Here is a 22,785-nt window from a genome sequence, read left to right as displayed (position 1 = left end):
TTTTGGGGGGGGGTCTCTCTCCTCACCTGGGTTCCCTGTTCTTGCGGACCAGGCTAACGAAGGTCTCCACCTCCTTCTTAGTGATGTGTTTCTCCAGCAGCTTGCGGTTGTTGTGCAGCAGGGCAGTGATGGTGTCCTCAGCCAGGATGTCATAGCCAATCTGAGACTGCATCAACCCAAACTGCTTGGCTATGTGCTCCTGAGGGGGGGAGCAAGAGTGGGGATTTTTTCTGCTGTCAGCCACTTTGTGTATCATCCAAGTAGCCTGTTGCTCTACATTTAGCTTTAGCATTTAGCTTTAGCATTTAGCTTTAGGAGCAAAGGAGGCTCAGGGATCAATCATTTTATATTGGGCCAGGAAAAGTAATCTACCCTGTTACAGAATGTCAGTCAATGTGGAGTACAGTACCTGGTTCTTGCGGTAGTCCTGCTGTGAATGTCGCAGCACCCGGTAACAGAGGCGAAACATGTACTGGTAGGGGGAATTCTTCTGGTCTGACAGCTCCTCCAATCGCAGCAATGGGCCCTCTGCCCCTTTATCCTTGAATGGGGCCTTCAGGATCCCAAAGATCTGGGGCGGGACAAAAGAATAGAGAAATATTCAAGGTAACATGTGACAATATGGATATAATTATGACAAGAAAAGATAAACCCATATGTAATCATCAATCTGATGTTTAGGCAGGCGCCATTACATTAGGCTTGTTTAAAATGGTTCTTCTGACCTGTTTGAGGATGTTTTGTTCCCTCATGAGTTTCTGTCTCTCTCGGTTGACCTTGGTCATCACCACATCTAGCACAACCTGACCGCTGTTGGGCGTGTCCACCACAAAGAACACCAGGTCCTCTAGCAGCTTAATGGCAAACCTGCAGTGTCAAGGAAAAGAACACACACAGCTGTTACTGGTCTGGCCAGGGAACTAACCCTATTGACTGCTACAGTGCTAGCGCTTAAAATGCTGACTTCAATCAAGTAGAACGGAGAGGAAACAGACCCAAAGCTTTCTTTCATAAAAATGGTTTGATTTCATGGATATATTTGTATGCCTTTTCAGCAGACACTTTACCTTCTGTCATTGGGACTGATAAATCCCTCGTTAAACCTGTCCACTACGGTGCTCAACATGAAACTGGCATCGTTGGCAAAGTCCAGGTCCCGGATCTCCATCACTGGCACTGACACGATGGCAAAGGCCTCCTTATCCTCTTTGGTAGGACAGGTGCCCAGCTGAGAGAGGGAGATGGAACAGAAAGACTGTCTGTTTCTGACAGGAAGTCAGTGTCAAGTGACAGTGCACGTACAACAGCCTATACTTACCATGAGTCTAATAGGTCTCTCCTCATCTATATCTATGGGCACGTTGGTGCTCTGGATCCACGTGTTCGTGCATAGGTGTCTGAGGCGCACATACGAATTCCTGAGAGGAAGAAAGTTTACAATAGAGAGCCAGTGAAACATAGTGAAAGCCTTTACTGTATGGTACAGTCTGTGCAAGGTCGATGCAGTACACTACCTTGGCACAAAGGAGTCTGTTTTCTGCAGAGTTGTGGGGTCTAGCTCAAATAAAGAGGCAATGTCATTCCCATGTGGCATAGCCGACAGCTTGTACTTGATCCTCTCACCCAGAATCTTCAGTTTTCTTCTACTGTCCTGCTACAGAGGGCAGGGGTCAAGGGTCAGGGTTTAACACAGTAACACTGACTGTCAGCATCACACTGGCATGAGTAACCCTAGACAGTCAAATAATATAGTACGCGTACCGTATCTTCAATCACCGACGTCTGGATTTCAACGCCGTCACCTTTGTAACCCGGATTTTCCTAAAGCAACGATAACAACACATAGTGCTCTATGAAGTAAAACGACCCAACATCAATTCAGCCTGTATAATGACCACAACGTGGTCCAATACACAGAATTGCAGCGGTGTGTTACCTCAGCTGCCAGGTAACTCCCTGTGGCAAGGTGTTTAAAACGATAGAGAGTGTTCCAGTGTCCGGCCCCTCCTCGACACGGGTCGTGATGCACCACCTTGGAAAAACAATCACACCATCAAAACAAACCCCCGTCATTACTTAAACCATTTAGCTACGGTACAACAGAGCATATTGTGTGTGTGTGTGTACCAACCTCCACTTCCCACAGGGCATTAGAGCTGGTGGCAGAGGTAGCAGACTGGCGCAGGGTGGTACGGAGGAACACATGTAGCTTGACCTTGTACTCATCACAGGTCAGGAACTTCTCCTGCTCCGCGTGGAACAACCGCACGACATCCCCCTGACCAGACACACCAGCAGAGTGATGCATTTATCATCCCCCTGACCAGACACACCAGCAGAGTGATGCATTTATCATCCCCCTGACCAGACACACCAGCAGAGTGATGCATTTATCATCCCCCTGACCAGACACACCAGCAGAGTGATGCATTTATCATCCCCCTGACCAGACACACCAGCAGAGTGATGCATTTATCATCCCCTGACCAGACACACCAGCAGAGTGATGCATTTATCATCCCCCTGACCAGACACACCAGCAGAGTGATGCATTTATCATCCCCTGACCAGACACACCAGCAGAGTGATGCATTTATCATCCCCCTGACCAGACACACCAGCAGAGTGATGCATTTATCATCCCCCTGACCAGACACACCAGCAGAGTGATGCATTTATCATCCCCCTGACCAGACACACCAGCAGAGTGATGCATTTATCATCCCCCTGACCAGACACACCAGCAGAGTGATGCATTTATCATCCCCCTGACCAGACACACCAGCAGAGTGATGCATTTATCTACAGCTGGAGGTTCTAATGCTAATATTGGTGACAGTGTTTGGCTGTGAAAGTGACCAAGAAATCGATCACAGCGAAAGAAGTTTGATAGATAGTATACATCAAGGATGTTACAGGAGACTTACTCCTTTCAAGACCTCATCCTTATGGTCACTGAACATCATGAACAGGTTGATCTTCCAGCTAGTGTTGCAGTTCACAGAGTTCACCTGCAGAGGGACGGACACACACACACACACACACACACACACACACACACACACACACACACACACACACACACACACACACACACACACACACACACACACACACACAGCATTTAACCCAGAGCTAAAATCTCAGAATGCATAGATCTGTTTCACAAGAGATTAAACATTACAGCTATTCATCATTACCGTCAGTAACAACTGTTTTGCATGTGTTGGTGTGTGTGTTCGGTGGGTGGGTGTGTGTGACAGGAAGAAGACTCACTCTTCCAGAGAGTTTGCCACGGATGAATCAGACAATGTGGTTATGACGACAGAACTCTCCATTACCTCTTTGCATCCAGCGTGGTCGGAGAGCTCATTGTTGCTGGCGTGTAAGGGCTGGCCTGAATTTACTGGGTTCAGGATCACCTTGTCTCCAACTACTACCTGTAGAACAACACATGACCAGACTGGTTACGGTTATGTGCCTTGGATGACTCTTTATTCAGACCGATGTCTGTACTCTGTACTCATCATAGTAAAAAAAACAAGCCAATGCTGTAATTGGCAGTATCCTTCTGGATAGTGGTTATGGTACTTTTCTTGATGAAGCTAACATTTAGGTTAGTGTGTATTAATGTCATTTGAGTCTGTACTGTAATACGAGTTAGTTGAGTTACATTGTCTCCGTTGGCCCTTAGCTTCCAGAAGGGTTGGATGAACATCCAGGAGCCCTCATTCCCCGTCCCGTCCAGGGTGACCCGCATGGCATTCTTCTCCAGCAGGGCAGGCAGACGCTTATTCACAGTCAGGAACTTGTTACTCTTCATATGCAGCAGCTGTCAGCCAGGATACGTAACACACAAAAAGACAGGCACACAGGCCACTGTTAAACCTCCAAAATCACTCAATTTCATATCATGTCTGTGATAATGTGCTGTTATGATGGTAGGTTGACATGGATAGAATGCACCACTATCCTATTCAAGAATGGGAATCAGCCAGCCAGGAAGGGAACCACTTAAGAAAGCATGGTTGGAAGACCAAGATGAATAGTACTAAAACCATGTATCAACAGACAGGATTCCCCCAGAGGTTATCATTCAGAAACTATGCTGTCTCAGACATTTCAATAGGAGATAATGAAGGGAAAGTAGCACACCTGTCCTCACTGAAGCTTATTATGGTTGCAAACTTCCGGGAATTTACAATAAATTCCCTGGTTTTCCAGAAATCCTGGTTGGAGGATTATGGATTTCCTGCTTATTCCCTCCCGATTCCGGGAATCCTCCAACTGGGATTTCCGGAAACCATGGAATTTATTGAAAGTTCATGGAATTTTACCACCCTAAGGAGAACAAAGGACTGGGGGAAACCTGAGGAAGGGTGAGGGTGTGTCCAAACCTTAGAAGAACATCAGTAAATCCTCAAAGCTAAATTAGACCTTACTTCCTGGAAGATAAAGTGACTCAGCAGCTTAGCTTGTCATTGTGATAACCCCAAGGTGTGCACTCGCTGCACAGCCATTAACAGATTACATCACTCACTCACTCACTCACTCACTCACTCACTCACTCACACAGTTGAATCACACCTATAATGTCTGCCCAGATCAGCGAGGGTTCTTAACATTGACTCTTCACTGTGTGTCCCCACCAATCTGTAAGTGCATTACATTTAGATCTCATCCAGAGCGACTGTTAGTTAGTACATTCATCTTCAGATAGCTAGGTGGGACAACCACATATCATAGTAAGTACATTTTTCCTCAATGAAGTTGCTAAAAATCAGCAAAGTCAGTGGTAGTAGGAAAAGACAAGAGCACAGCACTCTCTCTCTTTGTGTTGCAAGAAGAGTCAATATTGACCAGGTACATGTTCAGTGGAAATCCTGGCACCGAGACCTCAGTCAATAAATACATTTCTCATAAGATATTGACACTGTACATTTTCCTAGGAATTATTTAATATTGGGCCTTCAGTGATGAAAACAGGGGGTTGGAAATGTCTGATCATAACCATTAACAAAACTCTAAAATATGTTAAAGTTCAGACACATGTTCTTGGTTTGATAGACTAGATCAAATTTAAGAACGTTTTTGTTTAAGAAACTCAATATGTCTATTTCTGACATTAATGTACACCAATTATGCACTTTTATCTACAAATACTCATACTTCCCAGACAGTTTACCAAAACCCTTCAATGGATTCTTCCAGGTTCATTCTGAAATCCATCTACATAACACAAGACACTGTGATAACCTTCACCCTCCCCACTACCGCACCTCACATAGTCAATTCTCTATCAGATACAGAGGTACCATGCTCTGGAATTCTTAAATTCACACTGCCAAAACATCATCATCCCTCAGTAATCTCCTCCATGAAGACTGGGGGTCAGCCTGATGAACCAAACTACTCAGTAATCTCCTCCATGAAGACTGGGGGGTCAGCCTGATGAACCAAACTACTCAGTAATCTCCTCCATGAAGACTGGGGGTCAGCCTGATGAACCAAACTACTCAGTAATCTCCTCCATGAAGACTGGGGGTCAGCCTGATGAACCAAACTACTCAGTAATCTCCTCCATGAAGACTGGAGGTCAGCCTGATGAACCAAACTACTCAGTAATCTCCTCCATGAAGACTGGGGGGGTCAGCCTGATGAACCAAACTACTCAGTAATCTCCTCCATGAAGACTGGGAGGTCAGCCTGATGAACCAAACTACTCAGTAATCTCCTTCATGAAGACTGGGGGGTCAGCCTGATGAACCAAACTACTCAGTAATCTCCTCCATGAAGACTGGGGGGTCAGCCTGATGAACCAAACTACTCAGTAATCTCCTCCATGAAGACTGGGGGGTCAGCCTGATGAACCAAACTACTCAGTAATCTCCTCCATGAAGACTGGGGGTCAGCCTGATGAACCAAACTACTCAGTAATCTCCTCCATGAAGACTGGGGGGTCAGCCTGATGAACCAAACTACTCAGTAATCTCCTCCATGAAGACTGGAGGTCAGCCTGATGAACCAAACTACTCAGTAATCTCCTCCATGAAGACTGGGGGTCAGCCTGATGAACCAAACTACTCAGTAATCTCCTCCATGAAGACTGGGGGTCAGCCTGATGAACCAAACTACTCGGTAGGGATCACTGAGAAACCGGTGCGGTCTGTTCTCTGTCATCACTTAGAATCTCTTTAGAATATAAACACACTTAAGAGGAAAATCTAGACTGACTTCACCTGGCTATGGCAACCTGACAAACAGACTGTCTAGGTTTCCATACAGGTGTGACATGCAGAAACATTCCATTATGGACCAGCTATTAGGAGTCATGATGAGTAAGCTTGGGTTGTGAAACACCTGACTGTATGGAACACCAATCCCTGAAACTTGAAGGTCAATAACTCCCATTAGTGAGCGATGCTGCCCACAGCTAGCCCATTTGGGTTCTATGTTTCCTAACCGGTAAAACTGAATGTTTTTTAAACATTCCGAGAATAGAAGTGAACATTTAGCCTGTTCTGGGAATGTTTATTTTTAGGTTACAGGGAGGTTCTGAGAACATTTTACTCTGGTTCCTAGAAAGTTTTCCTCTGAGGTTAGTTAATTTTTTACTTTTTATAACTTCCTTAAAACTTTCACTGAATGTTTCCATAAGACTTTTCTGAACTCCAAGCCCAGTTAGGACACAGGGAAATTCATTTCCTTAGGCATTAATCATGCAAACACATTTCTTTTTCATCGTGACACAGCATCAGTGAGACCCAAACCTAGAATCTTCTATTCTCTGTCCATGGAATTAGTCCACTGCGCCACCAGGATGGTGCTAGCATGCCATGTTTTCATAACTCATATAAAGCTGATCATTTTAGTCTATTCAAACAGACCCCATTTCAAAGGAAACCAGCACTCATTAAGATCTGGTGTAGCCAATTAGTGGGTGTGGCCAACACACAACACAATAGAGAGAATTTGGTTGACGCTGAGAACGGAATGTATACGTTTTTAAATAACTTTATTAGAACATTCCCTGAAACTTACAATAGTTTGTGGTTTTTATGGAGCGTTTTCTTAATCTTTGAGCATGACATTAAATAGGACCATGAGGAAACCTATAGGAAACTTTATGCTGAATATCTGACAGAAGAACATTTGTTTCCTAACATTCTCTGATCTATTTGAGAACATTCCCAACATCAAACCAGTTGGAGAACGTTCCTAGAACACTACTAAAATGTCAATTAAATGTAAACATGTTTGAACTTTTCGGAAAAGTTCTGTTAAAAGTAAATACCTAGAAAATAATGTTTGTCATTTAATGTGTTGAGAATGTTCCAAAACCAAGCAACTATCCTCCACCATTTCCCAGAACGTTGTGGGAAGTATGTATGTAACATAACTATAGGACAACCACACTCTCACCAAGCTCTAAGTAACATATGGTTCTCTGAATGCTATGTGCTAGCTGGGTGCATACTTGCTGAAAGTGATTCAAAACACAGGTATTCTGGGACGGCTCCCTGATTGATACTGTGCAGGTGTGCTCAAACCATTTACCAGACACATTACTGATTGGTGACCTGCAGATCCATCACACTGAGAATGTGCAGGTGTGCTCAAACCCTTTACCAGACACATTACTGATTGGTGACCTGCAGATCCATCACACTGAGAATGTGCAGGTGTGCTCAAACCCTTTACCAGACACATTACTGATTGGTGACCTGCAGATCCATCACACTGAGAATGTGCAGGTGTGCTCAAGCTTCCCCTCAGGTACAAGACCAGCCATTCATTGACGTCAGCCTAATCCAATTACATTACGCTGCTGCCACGCTCTGTTATTATCTATGCATAGTCACTTTAAAAACTCCACCTACATGTATATATTACCTCAAATAACCGGTACCCCCACACATTGGCTCTGTACCGGTACCCCCTGTATATAGCCTCGCTATTGTTATTTACTGCTGCTCTTTAATTCTTTGTTACTTTTATCTCTTACTTTTTTTTGTAGGTATTTTCTTAAAACTGCATTCTTGGTTAGGGGCTCTAAGTCAGCATTTTACTGTAAGGTCTACACCTGTTGTATTTGGCGCATGTGACAAATAACATTTGATTTGTTTATTGTTCCACTCGTTCCGCTCCAGAGATTACCACGAGCCCGTCCTCCCCAGTTAAGGTGCCACCAACCTCCTGTGCTCAACAGTGCTACTGGGAATGCAGATCTTACCTGGATGTGTGCTGCTGGGAATGCAGATCTTACCTGGATGTGTGCTGCTGGGAATGCAGACCTTACCTGAATGACAGTGCCGTATTTTACTACATCGCCGTGGACCTTCTTGTTTTCAGTCTCGTTCTGTTTTTGCTCCAGACTAGAGGCATGCTGTGGAGAACAAGGAAAGGTTGCATCAGTGTACTGTCTCTAACCTGGTGGTATGACCCTTGTTGTACTGTCTCTAACCTGGTGGTATGACCCTTGTTGTACTGTCTCTAACCTGGTGGTATGACCCTTGTTGTACTGTCTCTAACCTGGTGGTATGACCCGTGTAAGTCGCTTACCTGTAGTTTCTGGAGTAGCACCACATCAGCAATCTTGTCCTTCTCGTGCTTGGCCTGCTTGGCTTTCCAGAACTGTTTCTGTGCAGAGTAGCGGTTCATGGGACACACTTTGAAGAGGCAGTCTAAGACAAAATAGTGTGATTAAAGAGTTAAGATTGCTAATAAGGGGACTGGCGAGTATTCAATGGTGTAGATGTTTTGGTTTCAAATATTAAAAACCTGTGAAATATGTGTGGGGGGGGCTAGTGATGCACTATTTTACGATTACTATGCCAAGATGGCTGCCATTCTCTCGAGCATCTATGTACTTTATAGCAAAGATGAGCTCTGTCACTGTCTAAGTAAGTATATAACGCTTCCACATAAAATTAATAGTTTGCTTAGGGAAGAAAATAACTAATTTGCCCCACACCCACCATAGGGGATCTGGGCGTCAGGTAAATATTGACTCTCCCCATCCTCGGAGGGATATCGTGTTTTTAAAGGAGCCTAATACTAATATTGGAGATGAAGGAGATCAGCTGGTGCTCTGCTCTGTGAGTACAGTAGTTGTTACCTGTCACACAGGTCTGGCAGGACAGTTATATCAGCACCATAACGGCAAACAACCTTGAAATGCATGTCGCCCCTCAGCAATATTGAAATGTCAACTTTAATACAGTCGAGTTGTGGCAGGCACTGGAGGCTGTAGCACCTTAATTGGGGAGGATGGGGCTCGTGGAAATGGCTGGAGCGGAATTAGTGGAATGGTATCAAATACATCAAACATGGTTTTCTGTGATTCCATTCCATTCGCTCCATTCCGGCCATTATTATGAGCCGTCCTCCCCTCACTAGCCTCAAGTGGTTGCAGGAAAAATCTTTAAAGGGAATCATGCAAACTACTGACAGAATATTAGTCATATAAAGCCATCATATGGGAAACAATTAATGTTATTAGACTGTACTGGACAGTATTGCTGAGACTTTTGGGACAACATACGTTTACTTAGATGGGCAAGTTGTCTTTTCTGTTTAAACTGAGATCCAAGGAGTAGGACATCAATGAACCTTTGATCAGACAGAAATGCACTGAATGCGTGTCACCCCAGTGATGGAATCGGAGAAAACTAAGTGTGGGTTTAAAAAAAAAAAAGTCTGTTTTGGAGTCTGTTCTCTCTGGTGCCCATATAAGGCTGAATAGGCAGAGAGCTGTACATTCCCCATATGTCACAGTCATGGGCACACTGAGTCACAAGCAAACACAACAACAACATATTGTGAATCACTCTCACAAACACACAGGGAAGTACACATGTACATAACACTCCCACAATGCACCCACACGCATGCACCCACACACTACATTGTAGGCCTAAATAATGAGAATACTAATCTGACCTCTGAACTTCTTGGGGGGATTGTCCAGGTCCCCTGCAGCTGGCTCTACCACACATCTGTCATCCACTAACCTGGGGAGAAACACAACGCACAGGAGATCAACACTTGCATTGCAGTGTTTGTATACGTACCCCTGAATTCCACAGCTTTTCCCCACACTTCCCTTCTAATCATGGACTGAATTAGACCTGGCACACCAGGTGGGTGCAATTAATGATCAGGTAGAAGAGAAAAGCAGCAGTAGTCCAGCCCTCGTGGGGTAAGACTGGAATAACACCCTGATATACATAATGACAACATATGGCAAAGCTAATGTTGTTGTGACACTAATGTCCTTATGCAGAAACCATCTACAATGATTTCCACTTGGAATTACTCCAGGTCTCATTGTGGTCAGACTTCAGTAGCTAACCACTGTGAGAGCTAGTGACTTAAAGGACTTGCTAGTGACGTAGCCCTTTCCTGCAGTCAAATTACCTAGTGGCCTCATTGGTGGAATGTAAATATTTTTCATAATTAACAAAAATATATTTTGGGGGCTGAAAATGGTGTTTCTATGTCAAACTGTTTTGTCATATTTCAGTCTTCTGAGATGTATATAAAGTGTAATATTGGGATGCAAACTCAAGACAAAGGAGATGATTGTGGACTACAGGAAAAGGAGGGCCAAGCATGCCCCCATTCTCATCGACGGGGCTGCAGGGGAGCAGGTTGAGAGCTTCAAGTTCCTTGGTGTCCACATCACCAACAAACTATCATGGTCCAAACACACCAAAACAGTTGTGAAGAGGGCACGACAACACCTATTCCCCCTCAGGGGACTGAAAAGATTAGGCATGGGTCTTCAGATCCTCAAAAGGTTCTACAGCTGCACCATCGAGAGCATCCTGACGGGTTGCATCACTGCCTGGTATGGCAACTGCTCGGCCTCCGACCGCAAGGCACTACAGAGGGTAGTGCGTACAGTCCAGTACATCACTGGGGCAAAGCTTTCTGGCATCCAGGACCTCTATACCAGGCGGTGTCAGAGGAAGTCTCTAAAAATTGTCAAAGACTCCAGCCACCCCAGTCATAGACTGTTCTCTCTGCTACCGCACGGCAAGCGGTACCGGAGCGCCAAGTCTAGGTCCAAGAGGCTTCTAAACAGCTTCTACCCCCTAGCCATAAGACTCCTGAACATCTAATCAAATGGCTACCCAGACTATTTGCATTGCCCCCCCCCCTTTACACTGCTGCTACTTTGTTATTATCTATGCACTGTCACTTTAATAACTCTACCTACATGTACATATGACCTAAATTACCTAGACTAACCGGTGCCCCCGCACATTGACTCTGTACCGGTACCCCCTGTATATAGCCTCCACATTGACTCTGTACCGGTACCCCCTGTATATAGCCTCCACATTGACTCTGTACCGGTACCCCCAGTATATAGTCTCCACATTGACTCTGTACCGGTACCCCCTGTATATAGCCTCCACATTGACTCTGTACCGGCACCCCCTGTATATAGCCTCGTTGCTGTTATTTTACTGCTGCTCTTTCATTATTTATTACTTTTATTTCTTATTTTTTTAGGTATTTAAAAAAAAAACTGCATTGTTGGTTAAGGGCTTGTAAGTAAGCATTTCACTGTAAGGTCTACACCCGTTGTACTTGGCAAGTGACAAATAAAATGTGATTTGATTTGAAACTCAAAATGGAATACATTTCAACACTGTATCTGACATGGTACTGGTGTCTTCTTTTTTTAAGCCCATAACCATGTGTGTAAGGTGTATACTTTTGTTTCAAAGTTGGTTTTGTTTAAGACTACCCTGATTTGGCCCACTGCAGTAAAAGGTTAAAGGTCTTGCTAATGACTAGTGACTTAACCCACTAGAGCCGATGTCCACGCCCCGCGTATATCTAATTAACATAATAATAACAACAAATCACCCCCAAAAATCTGTCCTTTTCAGCTGGAGATATGTGTTTTTTTTTTTACATCCACTGATGTCGCAATTCTGCATCTGAGGTGAAATGTGACAGAGCTAAAGCGGTGTTTGTCAGACCATGAGACATCCTGAAAATTACTCTTCTCACAAAATTGTTTGTAGAGTCTGAACGGTTAGTGTCCAAACTATTATGACCCCTCTATGGAAAGATGAGACTCTCACAAACAGGTCGGTTGTTTTGCTCTAAGACGCCCACAGGCCTCACAAGACTTGTCTGAAGATCCCCCGGTGCCAGTTCACAAAATTCATGGTAGTATATATGGAGACTGCTTAGTGCCCCCACAATATAATGACAATGTAGCCTGAACAGTGAACACTAAATGAACTGTTTAGATTGTAACAATGGCCTGTCCACAAAGCATATGCCGTTTCCTGGTATGTAGACAACACTATGTCCACTGTGATTGGCCAGAGCCGACACAGTGTCTTATGACAGACTGTTACATAATGGCCAGTGTGCAAGTGAGATTTGGTTGTGGACTCTGATTAGAGCCAAAATAACTTCATTAAAATAAGTGAGTAAGATTATTCCAGATCTGTTGTTTTCCTATATTGTTGCGTAGTGATGAACCAGGATAAAGACAACAGTTTCCCAAAATGACAATCAGAAAGCAGATTGGATTGTATGATTCATGCCTTATTATCAAATTACACATGGACTCAAAGGCCAACTGTCAGTTGATTTGAGTCAGAATTCTGTATTTTATTTTTCCTCACTGTCTCACGGTCACGGTTAAGAATGACGGTTTAAAGACATCCCACGATCATGACCTGTCTGCATTTCCCCGCTATGGACTCCCACAAGCTGTCAGTAAACATAACGAATCACTAGGGACCACTATCCACAGCAGCTCAGAAAACTAAATATACAAATCAGTTGAGCCTAACTACGGTCTCCCTGCAGACTCTGAGCTTTATTCGGATCATCTGTCACATCCTTCCACTTTAAAGTCAACTCTTAGCATGAATTGAACTACAGTATGTACAGGGCCTTCAGAAAGTATTCACAACATTTTGTGGTGTTACAAAGTGGGATTAAAATGAATTTAATTGTAATTTTATGTCAACAATCTACACAAAATACTCTAATGTCAGTGGAAGAAAAATTTGAATATTTTGTATTTATAAAATAAAATAAAACACTAATATTTATATAGTGCATTCTGAAAATATTCAGACCCTTTGACTTTTTCCACATTGTTACATTACAGCCTTATTTTTAAAATGATTAAATTATTTATTTTTCCATCAACAATCTACACACAATACCCCATAATGAAAAAATTAAACATATAGATTGAAAATGTTTAGAAAAAAAAAAAATGAAATACCTTATTTACATAAGTATTAAGACCCTGTGCTTTGAGACTCGAAAATGAGCTCAGGTGCATCCTGTTTCCATTGATCATCCTTGAGATGTTTCCATAACTTGGAGTCCAACCTGTGGTAAATTCAATTGATTGGACATTATTTGGAAAGACACACACCTGTCTATATAAGGTCCCACAGTTGACAGTGCAGGTCAGAGCAAAAACCAAGCCATGATGTCGAAGGAATTGTCCGTAGAGCTCGGAGACAGGATTGTGTCGAGGCACAGATCTGGGGAAGGGTACCAAAACATTTCCGCAGCATTGAAGGTCCCCTAGAACACAGTGGCCTCCATCATTCTGAAATGGAAGAAGTTTGGAACCACCAAGACTTCCTGGAGCTGGCCGCCCGGCCAAACTGACCAATCAGGGGAGAAGGGCCGTGACCAAGAACCCGATGGTCACTCTGAAAGAGCTCCAGAGTTCCTCTGTGGAGATGGGAGAACCTTCCAGAAGGACAACCCTCTCTGCAGCACTCCAGATCAGGCCTTTATGGTAGAGTGGACAGATGGAAGCCACTCCTCAGTAAAAGGCACATGACAGTCCACTTGGAGTTTGCCAAAAGGCACCAAAAGGACTCAGACCATGAGAAACAAGATTCTGTGATTTTGTTGAAACCAAGATTGTACTTTTTGGCCTCAATGCCAAGTATCCCGTCTGGAGGAAACCTGGCACCATCCCTACGGTGAAGCATGGTGGTGGCAGCATCATGCTGTGGGGATGTTTTTCAGTGGTAGGGCAATGACCCTAAGCACACAGCCAAGACAATGCAGGAGTGGCATCGGGACAAGTCTCTGAATGTCCTTGAATGGCCCAGCCAGAGCCCGGACTTGAACCCAATCAACCTCTGGAGACCTGAAAACAGCTGTGCAGTGACGCTCCCCATCCAACCTGACAGCGCTTGAGGATCTGCAGAGAAGAATGGGAGAAACTCCCCAAATACAGGTGCCAACCTTATACTGTAGCTTCATACCCAAGAAGAGTCAAGGCTGTAATTGCTGCCAAAGGTACTTCAACAAAGTTTTGAGTGAAGGGTCTGAATACTTATGTAAGTGTTAAGGACTTGAAAAAGAAATCTAAACCTGTTTTTGTTTTGTCATTATGAGGTATTGTGTGTAGATTGAGGGGGAAAAAACAATTTGATCCATTTTAGAATAAGGCTGTAACATAACAAAATGTGGAAAAAGAGGGAAAGTATTCAGACCCGAGTCAATATATGCTAGAAATACCTTTGACAGCGATTTCAGCTGTGAATTTTTCTGGTTAAGTCTAAGGAGGTTTGCATACCTGGATTGTGCAATATTTGCCCATTTTATTCTTTTAAGAATTCTTCAAGCTCTGTCAAGTTGGTTGTTGATCATTGCTAGGAAGCCATGTCTTTCCACAGATTTTAAGCCGATTTTAAGTCAAAACTGTAACTAGGCCACTCAGGAACATTCAATATCGTCTTGGTAAGTAACTCCAGTGTATATTTGGCCTTGCGTTTTAGGTTGTCTTGCTGAAAGGTAGATTTGTCTCCAAGTGTCATCTAGTATTTTGCCTGTGCTTAGCTCAGTTTGTTTTTAGAAAAAAAAAACTCCCTAGTCCTTGCCAATGACAAGCATACCCATAACATGATGCAGCCACCACCACTGCCATGCTTTTGATACTCAGTGATGTGTTGTTGGATTTGCCCCAAACATAATGCTTTGTATGCAGGACATAAAGTTAATTTCTTTGCCACATTTCTCTCAGTATTATTTTAGTGACTCATTGCAAACAGGATGCATATTCTTGGATGTTTTTATTCTGTAGAGACTTCCTCCTTTTTACTCTGTCAATTAGGTTAGTATTGTGGAGTAACTACAATGTTGTTGATCCATCCTCAGTTTTCTCCTATCACAGCCATTAAATTCTGTAACCGTTTTAAAAAGTCACCATTGACCTCATGGTGAAATCCCTGAGGGGTTTCCTTCCTCTCCGTTAACTGCGTTAGGAATGACGCCTGTATCGTTGTACTAACTGGGTGTATTGATACACCATCCAAAGTGTGATAACTTCACCATGCTCAAAGGGATATACATCTACCAATAGGAGCCATTCTTTGAGAGGCATTGCAAAACCTTCCTGGTCTTTGTCGTTGAATCTCTGTGCTTAAAATTCAGTGCTGGACTGAAGAACCTTCCAGATAACTGTATGTGTGGGGTACAGAGATGGGGTAGTCATTCAACAATGTATGTCGAACACCATTATTATATTTAGTCCATGCAACTTATTATCGTCTAAGCAAATTTTTACTCCTGAAGTTATTTAGGCTTGCCTTAACCAAGAGGTTAAAAGACTTTTCTGCTTGTCATTATATATTAATTTGTAAAAAATAAATAATCTAAAAACAATTCCCCTTTGACATGATGGGGTATTGTGTGTAGGTTAGTGACACAATCTACATTTAATCATTTTAAATTCAGGCTGGAACAACAAACTGTAGAAAAAGTCAAGGGGTGTGAATACTTTCTGAAGGCACTGTAGGTTGTAATCTATAGCCTATTATACTGTAGGTGAGGATGTGGTCACAACAAAGCTTCTTAAAGTAGTCTGAATGCTTTGGGCTGCTCCTCTTCAGAGTGCACATAGAACCCATTACCCAAAGATGTCTGAAACATGAAGTGGTATTTCCATGACAGCAGATGAAAAACACAAGACAGGCTCACAGTTCACACAATGCAGTGGAAATATGCAAAAAGGGTTTGTATCTAAAAGACGCTGCCTGAAAGGCCAAGCTAATCCTACATCTTTACCATCGGTCTGTACATGTTTGCGTACAGAGGGTTGTCTCTGGTTAATGTCCCTATATCCCCCTCCTTCACATAATCAATGGGAGTTATCTAGCAGCCAGGTGAGGTTTGTCTACCTATTGCGGGTTCATTGCTTTGGCTAGAGTCTGGAGTGCTCCCCTGGTCATTTGCATTGCATATGAATCACTCTCAACTCAGGAATTGAGGTCTTTATAAAAACAGTTTTATTTTTGTTAAACTTCACGGTCATTGAATTAATTCACATACATAATGAATATCATTCAATGTGATTTTGAACTTATGCAAGAGATTTTGTTTATATACAGTGCATTCGGAAAGTATTCGGACTAGAGGTCGACCGATTAATCAGAATGGCCAATTAATTAGGGCCGATTTCAAGTTTTCATAACAATCGGTAATCGGTATTTTTGGCCACCGAATTGCCTTTTTTTTTTTTTACACCTTTATTTAACTAGGCAAGTCAGATAAAGAACACATTCTTATTTTCAATGATGGCCTAGGAATGGGGGTTAACTGCCTTGTTCAGGGGGGATTCGGGGATTCGTTTTTGCAACCTTCTGGTTACTAGTCCAACGCTCTAACCACCTGCCTTACATTGCACTCCACGAGGAGCCTGCATGGCAGGCTGACTACCTGTTACGCGAGGGCAGCAAGAAGCCATGGTAAATTACTAGCTAGCATTAAACTTATCTTATAAAAAACTATCACTCTTAACATAATCACTAGTTAACTACACATGGTTGATGATATTACTAGTTTATCTAACGTGTCCTGCGTTGCATATAATCGATGCGGTGCCTGTTAATTTCTCATCGAATCACAGCCTACTTCGACAAACGGGTGATAATTCAACAAGCGCATTTGTGAAAAAAGCACTGTCGTTGCACCAATGTACCTAACCATAAACATCAATGCCTTTCTTTAAAATCAATACACAAGTATATATTTTTTTTAAACCTGCATATTTAGTTAATATTGCCTGCTAACATGAAATTGGGTCACTGCTCTTGCGTTCATTGCCTGGCTCGTTGCGAACTAATTTGCCAGAATTTTACGTAATTATGACATACCTTTGAAGGTTGTGCAATGTAACAGGAATATTTAGACTTAGGGATGCCACCCGTTAGATAAAATACGGACTGGTTCCGTATTTCACTGAAAGAAAAAAACATTTTGTTTTCGAGATGATAGTTTCCGGATTCGACCATATTAATGACCTAAGGCTCGTATTTGTGTTATTATGTTATGTGTGTTATTATGTTATAATTATGATTTGATAGAGCAGTCTGACTGAGCGGTGGTAGGCACCAGCAGGCTCGTAAGCATTCATTCAAACAGCACTTTCGTGTGTTTTGCCAGCAGCTCTTCGCTGTGCTTCAAGCATTGCGCTGTTTATGACTTCAAGCTTGTCAACTCCCAAGATTAGGCTGGTGTAACCGATGTGAAATGGCTAGCTAGTTAGCAGGTGCGCGCTAATAGCGTTTCAAACGTCACTCGCTCTGAGACTTGGAGTAGTTGTTCCCCTTGCTCTACATGGGTAACGCTGCTTCGAGGGTGACTGTTGTCGATGTGTTCCTGGTTCGAGCCCAGGTAGGAGCGAGGAGAGGGACGGAAGCTATACTGTTACACTGGCAATACTAAAGTGCCTATAAGAACATCCAATAGTCAAAGGTATATGAAATACAAATCGTATAGAGAAATAGTCCTATAATTCCTATAATAACTACAATCTAAAACTTCTTACCTGGGAATATTGAAGACTCATGTTAAAAGGAACCACCAGCTTTCATATGTTCCCATGTTCTGAGCAAGGCACTTAAACGTTAGCTTTCTTACATGTCACATATTACACTTTTACTTTCTTCTCCAACACTTTGTTTTTGCATTATTTAAACCAAATTGAACATGTTTCATTATTTATTTGAGGCTAAATTGATTTTATTGATGTATTATATTAAGTTAAAATAAGTGTTCATTCAGTATTGTTGTAATTGTCATTATTACATATAAAAAAAGAAAATATTTTTTTTTAAATCGGCCGATTAATCGGCAGCAGCTTTTTTTGGGGTCCTCCAATAATCGGTATCGGCGTTGAAAAATCATAAATCGGTCGACCTCTAATTCTGACTCCTTGACTTTTTCTACATTTTGTTATGTTACAGCCTTGTTCTAAAATGGATTAAATAAAAACCTCATCAATCTACACAATACAGATCTGTACCTCGACACAATCCTGTCTCTGAGCTCTACGGGCAATTCCTTCGACCTCATGGCTTGGTTTTTGCTCTGACATGCACTGTCAACTGTAGGACCTTATATAGACAGGTGTGTGTGCCTTTCCAAATCATGTCCAATCAATTGAATTTACCACAGGTGGACTCCAATCAAGTTGTAGAAACATCAAGGATGATTAATGGAAACAGGATGCACCTGAGCTCATTTTGAGTCTCAAAGCAAAGGATCTGAATACTTACACCTTATTTACAAATGTTGTATTTTTTTTAAATAAAATTGCCAAAAAATCTAAACCTGTTTTCGCATTGTCATTATGGGGTATTGTGTGTAGATTGAGGAAAATGTTTTTTTTTTTTAATCCATTTTAGAATAAGGCTGTAACGTACTTTTGGGGGGGAAGAAGTCAAGGGTTCTGAATATTTTCCAAATGCACTGTATATATTTAAATTGTAGTATGAATACCATCAGTGGTATGCTGTTTGAATAGGCTACCATCAGTGGGTTGAAGCTTTTCACCTGAGACAGAGAATGCAAAGCATGTGTGATTGAATGCAGAGCTATCATACCTCACAAGAAGGGTGCAGGCTCTGACTAAAACTACACAACAGAAAATCAGGGCCTTTACGAAAGCTGCACCAGGTGTATGTTCGTGGTTTTAAAGTCTGTGGCACTTTTAAAAACCTATGTCAGGCAGTCTAAAGCACTGCTGAGGCACCACTACAGCCTGAGGTTTGATCCCAGGCTGTGTCACAGCTGGCCGTGACCGGAAGCCCCATAGGGTGGCGCACAATTTGCCCAGCGCCGTCCGAGTTAGGGTAGGGTTTGGCTGGGGGTATTCCTTGGCTCATCGCGCTCTAGCAACGGGGCGGGTACTGCAAGCTGACTTCGGTCATCAGGCAAACTGTGTTTCCTCTGACACATTGGTGCGGCTGGCAGTGTGTTAAGAAGCACGTCTCAACCTTCGTCTCTCCCGAACTCGTTGGGATTGGCAATTGGACATCACAAAATTATATTTTAAACTGTCAGGTCCCTGATGATTTCATTCATAAACACAGATCTGCACTGTGTTCTCTCATGTGTAAATAACTCAAACAGGCACCGACGCAGATGCTGTCAAAAATAGTTACAACTCATTTGTCCTGCTTCTTCTGTCCTTACAGGCATCATGTGTTATACAGTAAGACAGACTTAAAGCAGCTTTAGGTATTTAGCTCTGAAGTCCAGTATCCATGTTTTCAATATAAGTGCAGAATTTATTATCATTATTGGTCATTCTTGGCCATTGATACACAACTTAGATGTAATTTAATTCTAAAATAATATTTAATTCTGTTAAGTGTTAGAGCTTTGAGGTAACCCCAATGTAAACAATACAAACTTTCTCTCTGGACGGAGACCTGATGTGAACCTAAAGTACATCAGTGTGCTTCTTTCTTTTACTGGTGACTCAAGACACTTACTAAAAGCTTTGCCATACTGAGCTAGAACCTTCCAATAGGCAGCCCTATGTTGTCAGACAGTCAAATGTGTGTCCTGTCCTCGACAGAGATTTGGCATGCGTTACCCACCGCTCCATCCCTTGTTGTGACTGATTACAGCAGTCATCCCCGTGTTTGAATTTATGCAAACTAAGAGACATGATTTTAGAGACATGCTGTTGTACAGTCCTCATGTGATCCTGTGTTATAGGCTACTATCCACTTCCCCATCATTCCAGAAGGAAGCAATTGTCTCTCCACAGATGATAAATAAGTTAAACATTGACTAAATATTGTTTCAAATATGACTCAGCCAGACTTGTAGCCTACTTCGCGATAGTGGATTTGTGAAGTGAATAAATTAAGTGTTGCTAAAAGGTGACTCAAGAAGCTGTTTGAACAGGCATCAGAGGCTAAACCCTGGAGCTGTATTAGTGGCTGACTGGACAGGGCTCCGCTCTTAAGAAAAGGGTGTTATTTGTTTGTCCCCATAGGAGAACCCTTTTTGGTTCCAGGTAGAGCCCTTTGATGGTGAAAAGTAGAGGTCGACCAATTATGATTTTTCGACACCGATACCGATTATTGGAGGACCAAAAACCCCGATACCGATTAAATCGGCCGATTTTAAAAAATATTTTATTTTTATTTTTTTATATGTAATAATGACAATTACAACAATACTGAATGAACACTTATTTTAACTTAATATAATACATCAATAAAATCAATTTAACCTCAAATAAATAATGAAACATGTTCAATTTGGTTTAAATAATGCAAAAACAAAGTGTTGGAGAAGAAAGTAAAAGTGCAATATGTGCCATGTAAAAAAGCTAACGTTTAATTTCCTTGCTCAGAACATGAGAACATATGAAAGCTGGTGGTTCCTTTTAACATGAGTCTTCAATATTCCCAGGTAAGAAGTTTTAGGTTGAAGTTATTATAGGACTATTTCTCTCTATACGATTTGTATTTCATATACCTTTGACTATTGGATGTTCTTATAGGCACTTTAGTATTGCCAGTGTAACAGTATAGCTTCTGTCCCTCTCCTCGCTCCTACCTGGGCTTGAACCAGGAACACATCGACAACACCCACCCTCGAAGCAGCGTTACCCATGCAGAGCAAGGGGAACAACTACTCCAAGTCTCAGAGCGAGTGACGTTTGAAACGCTATTAGCGCACACCCGGCTAACTAGCTAGCCATTTCACATCGGTTACACCAGCCTCATCTTGGGAGTTGATAGGCTTGAAGTCATAAACAGCGCAATATATTGCGAAGGGCTGCTGGCAAAACGCACAAATGCTGTTTTGAATGAATGCTTACGAGTCTGCTGCTGCCTACCATCGCTCAGTCAGACTGCTCTATCAAATCATAGACTTAATTATAACATAATAACACACAGAAATACGAGCCTTAGGTCATTAATATGGTCGAATCCGGAAACTATCATCTCGAAAACCAAACGTTTTTCCTGTCAGTGAAACCGTTCCGTATTTTATCTAACGGGTGACATCCCTAAGTCTAAATATTCCTGTTACATTGCCCAACCTTCAATGTTATGTCATAATTACGTAAAATTATGGCAAATTAGTTCGCAACGAGCCAGGCGGCCCAAACTGTTGCATATACCCTGACTCTGCGTGCAATGAACGCTAGAGATGTGACACAATTTCATGTTAGCAGGCAATATTAACTAAATATGCAGGTTTAAAAATATATACTTGTGTATTGATTTTAAAGAAAGGCATTGATGTTTACGGTTAGGTACATTGGTGCAACGACAGTGCTTTTTTCGCAAATGCGCTTGTTAAATCAACACCCGTTTGGCGAAGTAGGCTGTGATTCAATGATAAATTAACAGACACCGCATCGATTATATGCAACGCAGGACACATTAGATAAACTAGTAATATCATCAACCATGTGTAGTTAACTAGTGATTATGTTAAGATTGATAGTTTTTTAAGATAAGTTTAATGCTAGCTAGCAACTTACCTTGGCTTCTTGCTGCCCTCGCGTAACAGGTAGTCAGGCTGCCATGCAGGCTCCCCGTGGAGTGCAATGTAAGGCAGGTGGTTAGAGCGTTGGACTAGTAACCAGAAGGTTGCAAAAACGAATCCCCCCTGAACAAGGCAGTTAAACCCCGTTCCTAGGCCGTCATTGAAAATAAGAATGTGTTCTTAATCTGACTTGCCTAGTTAAATAAAGGTGTGAAAAAAAATATATAATTTTTTTTATCAAAAAAAAATATAAACAAATTGGCGGCCAAAAATACCGATTACCGATTGTTATGAAAACTTGAAATCGGCCCTAATTAATCGGCCATTCCGACTAATCGGTCGACCTCTAGTGAAAAGGTTCTACTTAAAACTTTGTATTAGTGAAAAATAGTTATTTTCAAAGGGTGTCCCATGGGGACAATTGAAGAAGCATTTATGGTTCCAGGTAACACCTTCTTTTCTAAAAAAGCTTTGTGGGTGGGCAGCAGAGGCATCATGCCCATAGGGGGCACAGGGGCAAGTACTCCCTCAGATTTGTCCTGTAAATAAAATACTTTTTTTGTTGTTTCTCTGTAAAACTACTAGCAACCTAGCTATTTTATGAAGTTGACTTTAGCTAGCCCAGATAGGTTCTCAATCTTCCAACCTGATAACTTGCTACCAAGAAGCCATTTCAAGCTACCAATCACATTAAAGTAGCTAGGTTGTCTATCTTAGCTTGCATGCCTGCTGGCAAGGCTGGTAGACTAGAAAAGCAAGCAATAACTAAATGTACTGAATAAGACTCACAAACCTTTTAACCAGATTTTTGCAGAGAACCATATTTTGTTTCTTTAAAAAAATAAACCAGTCAAGGAGGATAGACAGCTCAAGAGGTATGCTTAGATATGCAGAAAAATACATATTGTTTACATAGAATTAAGCAGGGCCTAGCCCCACTCCGGACACCCCCAGCCATCCTCA

The 22,785-nt window shown here is 42.2% G+C and overlaps 1 protein-coding gene across 6 annotated transcripts in view; it reads right to left on the bottom strand.

The window, feature by feature from the left end:
• Positions 1 to 22,785, bottom strand: part of LOC106566485 (inositol 1,4,5-trisphosphate receptor type 3) — a 52,330-nt gene that overhangs the window by 27,029 nt on the left and 2,516 nt on the right. For 5 of the 6 annotated variants that reach the window (XM_045692949.1, XM_045692945.1, XM_045692946.1 and 2 more), the window contains exons 2-16: positions 9,943 to 10,013; positions 8,563 to 8,684; positions 8,300 to 8,386; positions 3,674 to 3,832; positions 3,342 to 3,440; positions 2,928 to 3,011; positions 2,132 to 2,278; positions 1,937 to 2,032; positions 1,762 to 1,821; positions 1,515 to 1,654; positions 1,319 to 1,418; positions 1,068 to 1,228; positions 726 to 867; positions 410 to 571; positions 27 to 199 (exon numbers count right to left, since the gene is read on the bottom strand). In XM_045692949.1, coding sequence (XP_045548905.1) covers positions 27 to 199; positions 410 to 571; positions 726 to 867; positions 1,068 to 1,228; positions 1,319 to 1,418; positions 1,515 to 1,654; positions 1,762 to 1,821; positions 1,937 to 2,032; positions 2,132 to 2,278; positions 2,928 to 3,011; positions 3,342 to 3,440; positions 3,674 to 3,832; positions 8,300 to 8,386; positions 8,563 to 8,684; positions 9,943 to 10,013 — 1,803 coding nt within the window. The remainder of the gene's footprint in view (positions 1 to 26; positions 200 to 409; positions 572 to 725; positions 868 to 1,067; positions 1,229 to 1,318; positions 1,419 to 1,514; positions 1,655 to 1,761; positions 1,822 to 1,936; positions 2,033 to 2,131; positions 2,279 to 2,927; positions 3,012 to 3,341; positions 3,441 to 3,673; positions 3,833 to 8,299; positions 8,387 to 8,562; positions 8,685 to 9,942; positions 10,014 to 22,785) is intronic. The other variant, XM_045692947.1, reaches the window with a different exon arrangement.

This window comes from Salmo salar, chromosome ssa13, assembly GCF_905237065.1.
Source record: "Salmo salar chromosome ssa13, Ssal_v3.1, whole genome shotgun sequence".
Lineage (NCBI taxonomy): Eukaryota > Metazoa > Chordata > Actinopteri > Salmoniformes > Salmonidae > Salmo > Salmo salar.
The sequence above is the reverse complement of the archived record's forward strand: the minus strand, read 5'-3'. Positions and strand labels throughout refer to the sequence as shown.